The sequence below is a fragment of the Martes martes genome (assembly GCF_963455335.1).
Source record: "Martes martes genome assembly, chromosome: 3".
Classification (NCBI taxonomy): domain Eukaryota; kingdom Metazoa; phylum Chordata; class Mammalia; order Carnivora; family Mustelidae; genus Martes; species Martes martes.
Genome location: NC_137890.1, coordinates 181,759,848 through 181,772,081, shown reverse-complemented (window position 1 = coordinate 181,772,081; position 12,234 = coordinate 181,759,848). Strand labels below are relative to the sequence as shown.

At 35.4% G+C, this 12,234-nt stretch overlaps 1 protein-coding gene across 2 annotated transcripts in view; it reads left to right on the top strand.

Annotated features, from left to right (window-relative positions):
- CARF (calcium responsive transcription factor) overlaps nt 1-12,234 on the top strand; it is a 105,152-nt gene that overhangs the window by 7,764 nt on the left and 85,154 nt on the right. The window contains exons 4-6 of one of the 2 annotated variants that reach the window (XM_080798671.1): nt 2,510-2,568; nt 8,915-9,032; nt 10,905-11,132. In XM_080798671.1, coding sequence (XP_080654797.1) covers nt 8,955-9,032; nt 10,905-11,132 — 306 coding nt within the window. In that variant the 5' untranslated portion in view covers nt 2,510-2,568; nt 8,915-8,954. The remainder of the gene's footprint in view (nt 1-2,509; nt 2,569-8,914; nt 9,033-10,904; nt 11,133-12,234) is intronic. The other variant, XM_080798672.1, reaches the window with a different exon arrangement.

Below are 12,234 nucleotides of genomic sequence, written 5' to 3'. Positions count from 1 at the left end.
GACTTGATCTCACAATGCTGAGAACACAGCCTGAGCCAAAACCTAGCATCGGAGGCTTAACTGACTGTCTACCCAGGCGCCCCTCAAAAAGATTTCTTAATCTTGATGTCATCATGTTTAGACAGTGAATATTTCTTTTCTTTTCTTTTTTTAAGACTTTATTTATTTATTTGACAGAGAGAGAGATCACAAGTAGGCAGAGAGGCAGGCAGAGATGGGGGAAGCAGGCTCCCTGCTGAGCAGAGAGCCTGACGTGGGGCTCGATCCCAGGACGCTGGGATCATGACCTGAGCCGAAGGCAGCCGCTTAACCAACTGAGCCACTCAGGAGCCACTCACTCCCTGAATTGTATTCCTGACAGCAATTATTTCAGTCTTAATGCATCACTCAGTGGTACTTTATTTTCAGTTGACTCTGTAAGACTTTTCTTTTTGAATAGTGTTATTTTTCTACTGTGGACATTGAAAGATTTACAGAAAAATCAATAGATTTACAGAAAAACTGAGCAGGGCACCTAGGTGGCATAGTCAGTTAATCATCCAGCTCTTGGTTTCAGCTTGGGTCATGGTCCCGGGTGGTGGAATCCAGCTCTGCCTCCGGCTCCACCCAGCATGGAGTCTGCTTGAGATTCTCTCTCCTCTCCCTGCCCCTCCCACTTCTCTCTCTCTCAAATAAATCTTTTTAAAAAGGAAAGAAAGAAAGAGAGAGAAATCAAGCAGGGAATACAAAGATTTCTATACCCCCCCCTCCAACATTCCTTTCTCTATGTGCTAGCACAATTTTCCCTGTTATTAACATTTTGCATTAGTGTGGTACATTTTTTTTAATATATATTTATTTAATAAACTCTGGGCCCAACATGGGACTAGAACTCACAATCCTGAGATGAAGAGCTGCATGCCCCACAGACTGAGCCAGCCAGGTACCCCTAGTGTGGTATATTTCTTAAAGTTAATGAACCAAAATTTGATACAGTATCATGAACAAGTCTATGGTTTGCATTAAGGTTCACTATTTGTGTTCTATAATTTTATGGATTTTGACAAAACTGATGTCAAAATGTCATGTATCCACCATAACAGTATCATAAAGAATTGTTTCATCACAATAAAAATTTCTCAACCTGTGGCAACTATTTATCTTGTTACTGAGTCTATAGTTTTGCCTTTTCAAGAATGTCATGTATTTGAAATCATATAGTTATACAGGCTTTTCAGAGTGACTTCTTTTACTTATCAATATATGTTTAAAGTTTTCCTTGTCTTTTGTGGCTTAATAGCCTTTTTAAAAAAAATTGAAGTATAGTTCACATATAATAGCAGTTTCAGGTATACAACATAGTGATTTGACAATTATAAACATTATGAAATACTTACTGTGATAAGTATAGGTACCATCTGTCTCCATTAAAAAGTTATTACAATACTATTGACTATATTCTGTGTGCTATACTTTTTATCCTTGTGACATATTTTTTTGAGAGAGAGCAAGCAAGCAGGGAAGAGGGAGAGGGAGAGAATTTTTTTTTTAAGATTTGTTTATTATTTTAGAGAGCAAGGGTGAGGAGCAGAGGAAAAGGGAGAGAGAGAATCTCAAGTAGACTGCACTAAGCGCAGAACCTGACTTGGGCCTCAATCTCACAACCCTGAGACCGTGACCTGGACTGAAACCAAGAGCTGGATGCCTAACTTGACTGAGCCATCCAGGCACCACCTGACTTGCTTATTTTGTAACTGGAAGATTGTATCTCTTAATTCCACATGTAAGAGAGATCATGTGGTATTTGCCTTTCTCTAGTTGTTTGTATATTTCCTTTAGTAAAGTGTTTACTCAAATATTTTGCCCACTTTTTATTGGGTTGTTGTCTTACAATTGAGTTGAAACAGTTCTTTACAGAGTTGGGATATAAATTCCTTTATCAAGGGACGCGTGGGTGGCTCAGTCAGTTGAGTGTCTGCCTTCGGCTCAGGTCGTGATCCCAGGGTCCTGGGATGGAGTCCTGCATGGGGCTCCTGCTCGGCGGGGAGCCTGCTTCTCCCACTGCCTGTTGCTCCCCCTGCTTGTGTGCTCTTGCTCTCTCTCCTTCTCTCTGACAAATAAAGTGTTTAAATAAATAAAAAAATTCCTTTATGTATTGCATGGGGCACCTGGGTGGCTCAGACAGTTGGGCGGCTGCCTTTGGCTGAGGTCATGATCCCAGAGTCCTGGGATCAAGCCCCGCGTTGGGCCCTCTGCTCAGTGGGGAGCCTGCTTCTCCCTCTCCCTCTGTTGATCCCCCTGCTTATACTCTCTCCATGTCTCCCTCTCTCTCTGTCAAATAAATAAACTCTTAAAAAAAAAAGGAGGAATATGTTTTGCAAATATTTTCTCCCAAAATGTAATGAACAAAAGTTTCATTTTGGTAAAGTCCAATTTGTAGACTTACATTTTTGTGCTTTTTGTGTCATATTTAAGATATTTTTGCCAAACCCAGAGTCACAAAGATTTTTTTTCCTATGATTTCTTTTAGAAGTTTTATAGTTTTACTGGCCATGATTGTTTCAAGCTGATTTTTTAATTTGGTTTGAGGTAAGTGTCATTTATTGTTTTGCATATAGCTATTGTTTCAGCTCCATTTGTTGAAAAGACTGTCTTTTTTCTCTTAATTGCCTTGGCACATTTATCGAAAAGCATTTGACTAGGAGCGCCTGATTTCTGCTTGAGATTCTCTGTCTCTCTGCCCCTCCCCCTTCTCTCTCTCTCTCTCTCTCTCACTCTCTCAAATAACTAAGTCTTAAAAGAAAAAAAAAGCAATGACTATATATGTGAGGGTCTATTTCTGGATTCTCTATTCTGTTCATTGATCTGTTTGTCTGTCTTTGCACTAATACCAACTATCTTGATTATTTTACCTTCGTGGCAAGTCTCAAAATCAGGAAGTAGGGGCACCTGGGTGGCTCAGTGGGTTAAGCCTCTGCCTTCGGCTCAGGTCATGATCTCACGGTCCTGGGATCGAGCCCCGCATCGGGCTCTCTGCTCAGCGGGGAGCCTGCTTCCTCCTCTCTCTCTCTCTGCCTGCCTCTCTGCCTACTTGTGATCTCTGTCAAATAAATAAATAAAATCTTAAAAAAAAAAACAGGAAGTATAAGAATTCCAATTCTGTTGGTTTTTTTTCCCCAAGTTTTTGGGGCTATTTTGACCTTTGAACCTTTTTTTTTTTTTTTTTTTTTAGAGAGGTAGAGATGGAAGGTGGGGCAGAGGGAGAGAGAGAGAATCCCAAGCGGGCTCCACACCCAGCACAGAGCCTGACACTGGACTCAGTCTCATGACTCTGAGATCATGACCTGAGCTGAAATTGAGAGTTGGACACTTAACTGACTGGGCCACCCAGGTGTTCCCTTTATATATTCTAGACCTTATCAGAGATTTGATTTACAAATATTTCCTCCCATCTTGTCATTGTGTCCTTTGCACAAAAGTTTTTATTTTTTTATTTTTATTTTTATTTTTTAAAGATTTTATTTATTTATTTGACAGAGATCACAAGTAGGCAGAGAGGCAGGCAGAGGAGGGCGGGAAGCAGGCTCCCTGCTGAGCAGAGAGCCTGATGGGGGGCTCGATCCCAGGACTCTGAGATCATGACCTGAGCCAAAGGCAGAGCCTTAACGCACTGAGCCACCCAGGCGCCCCAAAAAGTTTTTATTTTTATAATGTTCAGTTTACCTATTTTTAATTTTGACTCTACAGTTTTTTGGTGTTCTAGCTATGGAAGCATTGCCAAATCCAAGGTCATGAAGATTTATCCTTATATTTTCTTCTAAGAATTTTATGGTTTTAACTCTTATATTTAGGTTATTGATCTATTTTAGGGTTTTTTGTTTGTCTTTTTTGTATACTATGAGGTAGGGGGTTCATTTTCATTATTCTGTATGTGGATATTGAGTTGACCCAGCACCAGTTGTTGAAGAAGACTATTCATTTCTCACTGGATCCCTTTGGCACCCCTGTTGAAAGTTATTTGACCATAGTTGTTTTGAGTTTTTTCCTGGACTCTCAATTCTATTCCATTGATCCACATGTCTATCCTCAAGTCATTACCACATTCTTTCGAGTATTGTAGCTTTGGGTTTTGTTTTGTTTTGTTTTTGAGTATTGTAGCTTTGTAGTAAGATTTGAAATTGTGAAGAATGAGTCCTCCAACTTTGTTCTTTTTCAAAATTGTTTTGGCTGTTTAGGTTCCATGTAATTCTATATGAATTTGGCTTTTCCATAACTAAGAAAAAGGCCATTGGGATTTTGATAAGGATTGCATTGAATCTATACATTGCTTTGGATAGTATTACCACGTTTGTGTCTTCCAATTCCAGGAACACAGTATGTCTTTCCATTTATTTACATCTTTAATTTTATTCAACAGTATTTTATAGTTTAATGTACTAGTCTTATACTTCTTGCTTAAATTTATTCATCAGCATTTAATTCTTATTGATAAGATTATAAATGAATCATTTTCTTAATTTCATTTTATTTTGGGATTGCTCATTGCTACTATATGGAAATACAATGGAGTTTTTTTTTTTTTTTTAAGATTTTATTTATTCATTTGAGATAGAGAGCATGAGCACGGGAGAGGCAGAGGGAGAGGGAGAAGCAGACTTCCCGCTGAACTGGGAGCCTAACGTGGGGCTCAATTCCAGGACCTGGAGATCATGACCTGAGCCAAAGGCAGATGCTTAACCATCTGAGCCACCCAGGCGCCCCCCCCCCTTTTTTTTTAGAAATATGATGGAATTTTGCATATTTATCTTATATCCTGTAACTTTGTTGAATTTATTACCTCTGATAGTGTTTTGGGGAATTCTTCAGGATTTTCTATGTACAAGACCAAGACCATAGGCGAATAGAAACAGGTGTACCTTTGTTCTTAGTATTTTCTCATGATCTTTTTAGTTTCTGTAAGATTTTATAGTCATGTCCCATTTCGATTTCTGATTCTAGTTATTAAGTGTCTGTTCTTTTTTTATTGTCAGTCTAGATAAAGTTTTGTTAATTTTATCAATCTTTTTGAAGAACCAACTTTTAGATTGATTAATTCTTTTGCTTTTCTATTCTTGATTTTGCTTATCTCTTCTCTAATCTATATTATTTTTTTCCTTCTACTAGATTTCAATTTAGTTGGCTCTTGTTTATTTTTGAAGAATAATGTCAGGTTATTGTTTTGAGGTTTTTTTCTTTTTTTAAAAATATAGGCATATTTGCTCTAGATTTCCCTCTGAGCATTGCTTTCCCTGCATCCCATACGTTTTGATACACTGTGTTTATCTGTCATCACCCCCTCCTGAGTTATGTGTATTTTATTTAGTTCTTCAGTATTTTATTTCTATTCTTAAAACACACATATAAAAAATTATAATAGCATTATTGTTATTTATACAGACAGTGTTTATTTGGGTTTTTCTTAGAGTTATTAATTTACTAGCTTACCATTTTTCTGGCATCTCAGGATTTCCCTCTGGTATAATTTTTATTCTCTGTATTCTTTAGAAATTTCTTTCATGTAGGATCTATTCATTATAAACTTTCAGTTTTTTAAAAAGTTTTTCTTTTTAAAGATTTTATTTATTTATTTGAAAGAGAGAGAGAGAGAGAAAGCACAAGCAGGGAGAGCAGCAGAGGAAGAGAGAGAAGCATGCTCCTTGCTAAGCAGGGAGCCTGATGTGGGGCTCGATCCCACTGGGATCATGACCTGAACTGAAGGCAGACACTTAACTGACTGAGCCACCCAGGCACCCCTCAGTTTTTTAAAATCTTAAAATATCTTTCTCTCACCCTGCTTTGTTTTGAGCTTATATAATCATATGCTGAGAATTACTTTTCTTTCTTTCTTTTTTTTTTTTAAGATTTTATTTATTTATTTGACAGACAGAGATCACAAGTAGGCAGAGAGGCAGGCAGAGAGAGAGGAGGAAGCAGGCTCCCTGTTGAGCAGAGAGCCCGATGCGGGACTCGATCCCAGGACCCTGGGATCATGACCTGAGCCGAAAGTAGAGGCTTTAACCCAGTGAGCCACCCAGGTTCCCCTTTTCTTTTTTTTAACGTGACTTCTGCTAGTATTGCTATTGAGTAGTCTGCTGTATATCTAATGTCAGTACCCCATGGGTGATCTTACCTCTCTTGCTTCACTTTTAGATTTTCCTTTCTTTTTAGAATTTTGTACTTCTACTACATTGGGTATGGATTTCTTTTGATTAATTTTGGTACATTTTGTACTATATCTGTGGATTCAGTGTTGAAAAATTGTTAGCTACTATCTCCTCAAGTATTGTCTGTCAGCCATTTTTTTTATTTCTTTTCTATTCTTCTGAGATTCCAATTATAAGTATGTTATACTTACTCTATTTTGTTTAAGTTTTAAGTCTCTTCATGTTTTTTATCTTTTGTTTTTCCTGTGATGAATTCTGGGTAATTTTTTAAAATATGGCTTCTAATTTAATAGTTCTTTCTTCCAAATTTATTCTATTTAATGAATCCATCGACTTACTTTTTTTTTTTTTAAATTTCTGAAAGGTCTGTTTGGTTCTCTTTCAGATTAAACTTTTCAGTCTTGTTGCTTGCTTATTCCTGTTATTCATTCAGTTTATTTCTTTGAGTTTTAAATGGTTATTTTATATTCACTGTTAGATGGTTCCAATATTTGAAGTTTAAGGAGGTGTCTAACTTTGTTGACTGTTTCTTTTGATGGTTTATTTCCTTGTGTTTTTGGCACTCTGATTATAAGCTTATATTGAATCTTGATATGAAAGGAAACCTAATGCCTTAATTGGGTTTGGGTTCCTCCAAATAATAGCTCCATTTGTTCTTACCAGAAGCTGGGCTAAACTATTGTCTCAAGATCTTTCAGGTACCTAGTTTTGTCTTGGGAATTTTAATTTCCCCTCACCTAAGAGCTACTTATCCACACCCATAATCTTTGTGTGTTACTACTGCTGTTGTAGAAATTTTCCTCTTTGCTTGTATCTTTTCACTTGGGTTTTGGCTCACAGTTTTTGCTTTTCTTTTTTCTTTCTTTCTTTCTTTCTTTCTTTTTTTTTTTTTTTTGGTGGGGGAGGGGACTTAGCAGGGAGTGGCCTTTGATTTTTGTTACATCCTCCCATCCAAGTACTAACCAGGCCCGACCCTGCTTAGCTTCAGAGATCAGACGAGATCGGGCGCGTTCAGGGTGGTATGGCCGTAGACTGATTTTTGTTACATCCTGTAACAGCTCCTGGTCACAAAGTTTTTTTTTTAGACCCACTTTCTTTTTTTTGTTTTCTAGCAAGAGAGCCTTGTATATTATCTAATCTACCATATTGCCATTAATGGAACTTTCTTCTTATTTTTTAAACTATATATAAAACATATTATTCCTAAGTTTTATATACGTAAAAAATTCAAAACGGAACAGAACCAGAACATTATAAAATAAAATTGCCCTTAACCTGAGAGGGACCTATAGGCTTTTGGGATTTTTGTAATGAATTAGAATACAAGTGGTAATTTAAAATCTTAAAAGAGAAACAACTTTAAGATATTTTAAAGTTATATATTAAAAATAAGACTGATTTTTAACCTATTACAATTTATATTTGAATAGAAATATTTATAATATTTTGGAAATATGAAATGGCAAACTTTGTAGATCTTCTGAAATGCTTAATTTTACAAATGTATTTGTGGATGCTGACAAAGAAAAATAAATTTTCAGTGTGTTCAAATATATATACCAACTAAGTCTTAAGTACAAGGTATAAATTTAAATTATAGCACAGGATGACTTTATTGTTATATATCCTGGCTGTGATGTGGTTACGTGTGTTAAAATCCATGGAACTACATAGCGAAAACAAAAAAAAGGAAGTTCAATTTAATGCATGCTAATTTAAAAATAAAACTTTCAGGATTTTTAAAAAAGACTTTGTGCTGTTTTATTAAAAATAAAATTAAATGTGTGGGTTCTTAAAAAGATTCTATGAAGTTTATTTTATATTATAAATTTTCCAGTGTTATTCTTCACCAGCTTTGTTTTGACCTTACTCCAGTTTTGAGATTTAAAGCATCATTACTTTCAGATAATCCAGAATCTAGTATTTATTATAGTAGGCCAGGGTTTCTGAACCTCAGCACCATTGATATCTTTGTTTTGGAGGCTGCCATGAGCTTTCCAAAATATTTAGTAGTATCCCTAGCTTCTCTCCATTAGATTCTAGTAGCACTCTTCTCTCATTTTTGACAACCAAAAATATTTCCAAACTGCCAAATATCCCAAGGGGGCAGTGTGTGTGTGTGTCTGTGTCTGTGTGTGTATGGGTGTGTGTGGAAAGCCAGGTCACCACTAGAGCTAACCACTGTACCAAGCCTAAGTGGCTGAAACTTTTGGAATACATATTTCTTCATTTTTGAAGTTTGTCAACCCAGTATTAGTGGTATGATGTGCATTATGGTAGGATCTGTTTGTATATAATCTGTCTACACCAAAACATCTTTTCTAAAATTATCTAAGGCTACAATAGTAGGTGCCCAACTCATAAAATCAAGAACCTTTCTTTACATTAAATCTTTATAAAATGAGAATATTAGAAGTATTTGAAAGGGTGAAGAGTACCTGTTCCATAACGACAGTCTTAATTAACCAGTACATGAATGTAATCAAGGGTAAGATGAAGAAACTACATAATGGTAATCTTTGTTTTGGCCTGAATGTATTCTGGTGCCTTGGCAAGTCATTTAACAAAAGTGTTTATTTTCTTAATCTATAGAATTTTCTTAATCTATAGAATGGAAATTATTTAACCTGAATTGTATGGGTTAACACAGTAGGAGAAATGTGAGATTTATTTAAGACAAATATTCCATAAAAATGTTAAGTGCTTTAATCAGATACTTACATTTTTTTCAGCTATTAACTAATAGAAGAAAATGGAATTGAATATACCAGCATGGAACAATCTAACGATTCACTGAGAGTCAACCATAATGATTCTGAAGAATCAAAAACAGATTCTCAAGTATATGAGGTATGAATTTAACTGGAAACTTTTTTCCATTCCATTTAACAACTTCTATATTTTTTTTAAGATTTTATTTATTTATTTGATAGATAATGCAAGCAGGGAAAGTGGCAGGCAGAGGGAGAGAGAGAAGCAGGTTCCCTGCTGAACAGGGAGCCCTTTGTGGGGCTTGATCCCAGGATCCTAGGATCATGATCTGATCCAAAGGCAGATCCTTAACCAACTGAGCCACCCAGGTGCCCCCATTTAATAACTTTTTAATGTATAAGAAATAGTAATATATTTAATTTTATTTAAGAATGTTACAATTTATCCACAATTCTATCATACATTTAATTTTATAATATAGAGCTTTACTTAAAAGTAAAGTTTTTTTTTTTTTTTTTTAATTTGACAGAGGTCACAAGTTGGCAGAGAGAGAAGAAAACAGACTCCCTGCTGAGCAGAGAGCCTGATGTGGAGCTTGATCTCAGGACCCTGAGATCATGACCTGAGCTGAAGGCAGATGATTAACCCACCTGAGCCACCCAGGTGCACCAAAAGTAAAGCTTTTACTTAAAAGCTCTATTATAAAAATTCTATATTTTTAAGAATCTATATATAAAGAAAAATCTGTGTTTTGAATTATATATCATGATTTCAGGATGTGTTCCCATAGACAACTTTATTTCAATACGATTGAAATAAAATACAAAAATCAACAATTTCAGTTTAGACCAGCTTTCTGTCTATATTAGTCTGTGTGAATTGACAACTCTTGTAAAAAAATGAAGTGAATAATTAACTGAAAAATGAATCTTTCCATTTTTATTATAGCATTCTATTTATTTTACTTTAAATTCCAGATAATTAACATATTATATTAGTTTCAGGTATATAATATATTGATTCAGCTGTTTTATACATCACCAAGTGCTCATCACAAGTGCACTCCTGGGTGCCTGGGTGGCTCAGTCTAAGATTGGGCATCTGACTATTCATCTCAGCTCAGGTCTTGATCTAGTGTTGTTAGTTTGGGCCATGCATTGGCCATGGAACCTACTTTAACAAAGTGTAAAGCAAAAACAAAAACAAAAAAAATTGTAAAAACAAACAAACAAAAAACCAAAAAATCCCCCAAAACAAGTGCACTCCTTAATCCCCATCTCCTGTTTAACCTGTCCACCCCACTCCCCACCCCCTGCTCTAGTAATCATCAGTATGTTCTCTTTTATTAATTGTCTGTTTCTTGATTTCTCTCTTTCTCTTTTTCCCTTTGCTCATTTGTTTGTTTCTTAAATTCCATATATGAGTGAAATCATATGGTATTTTTCTTTCTTTGACTGACTTCACTTAGCATTATACTCTCTAGCTCCATCCATGTTGTTGCAAATGGCAAGATTTCATTCTTTTTTTATGGCTGAATAATATTCCATTGTGTCTTATACCACATCTTCATCAATTCATACCACATCCCTTCGTCAACCATTGGATACTTAGGCTGTTTCCATAATTTGGTTATTGTAAATAATGCTGTATATAAACATAGGGGTTCATGTATCCCTTTGAATTAACGTTTTTGTATTTTGGGGTAAATACCCAGTAATGTGATTACTGGATCATAGGGTAGTTATATTTTTAATTTTTTTGAGGAACCTCCATACTGTTTCCACAGTGGCTGATAAACATTCTTTTTTTTTTTTTTTTTTTAATTGTAACATTACGGGCACTGGACTGGTATAGAGCATGCTACTCTTGGGGTTGTGAGTTTGAGTCCCATGTTGGGTGTAGAGATTACTTAAAACCTTAAAAAAAATTTTTTTTTAATTTAAAAGATACAAATTATGACATTATATTTTACAAACACCCTTAGTGCTTTTTTTTTTTTCCTTACAAAAGCATCTAACCTGCATGGACTCCAGGGATCCTACCTTTGGACAGAATGATTCTCCTAGAGTTTTACCCATCACCTCTCATGAATCAGATAATTCACTCACATCACAGAATATACCAGGGGCTCTGACTCAGACACAGACTCTTTCTGCAGAACAGTTCCATCTAGTGGACCAAAATAAGCAAACTATTCAATATGAACTCCAGTCATTGGGGGATTCTAATGCACAAATGGTGAGTGTATTTTATAAATAATCAGGTTTATGCTATTTAGCAAAATGTATTAACCTTACTAGATGACCTTAATTTCTTGAAACTGTTCACTTGCATTGCTTTGAAAATACTGTTTCCATGACGTTCATTTTTATGTTACCTGAAGATTTTAAAAGATTTCATTTTAGGTCTACTAATAGAATGTTAAACTATTTCCCAGTCACTAGGTCTAGGTACACTGTCACTTTGAGATCAGTTGGAAATATATCATAATCTGTGACTAGTGCCAGAGTTTACATGTAACTTACATTTATTTTTGTGTATGCATTTGACTGAACTCAAGGTTATTGCTTTATCCATCTCTCAGTCACTAACTGGCATGCCACAGGTTGGTATGCCTTCTTGAAGCAAAAGGAAACAGTGGAAGTAGCAGTGGTATACTGGCAATTAGACATAGCTTCGCTGATGTAGAGATGTATGTGTCATGTAAGTAACAGTGCATATAAAGGTGAAAATGCTGCTTTAAATTGTTTCTGAAGTATTCATGGCCAAGTTTATAGTTTGAGTAGAAGAAATGAAAGATGGTTTTGTTGGAAATTAAAGAGAATTATTGAGAAAGACGTCGTTTATCTCTGCCTAATAAGAATATCCTTACATTAAAAAAAAAGAATATCCTTAAATTAATAATATGAAGAATAACATGTCTTGTTTACCTGTTTTCCAGATTTTCTACAATGAGTATTAATTATATAATAAAATTATTATTATTTTTTTTTACAAGATTTTATTTATTTGACACACAGATCACAAGTAGGCAGAGAGGCAGGCAGAGAGAGAGGAGGAAGCAGACTCCCTGCTGAGCCTGTTGGGGTATTCAGTCCAAGGTCCCTGATATCATGACCTGAGCTAAAGGTAGACACTTAACTGACTGAGCCACCCAAGCACCTTAGTGAATTATTTCAAAGACAGTAATCTGATTGTACATCTCTAACAGGATATAATCTAGGAACAAAATGTGTAAACTTTCAATGAATTTAACATTAATAATATTAGTATTGTTATTCTGAAGCTATTATATCTCAAGTATAGAACAAAGCATATAAATATTTTAAATCTATGAATC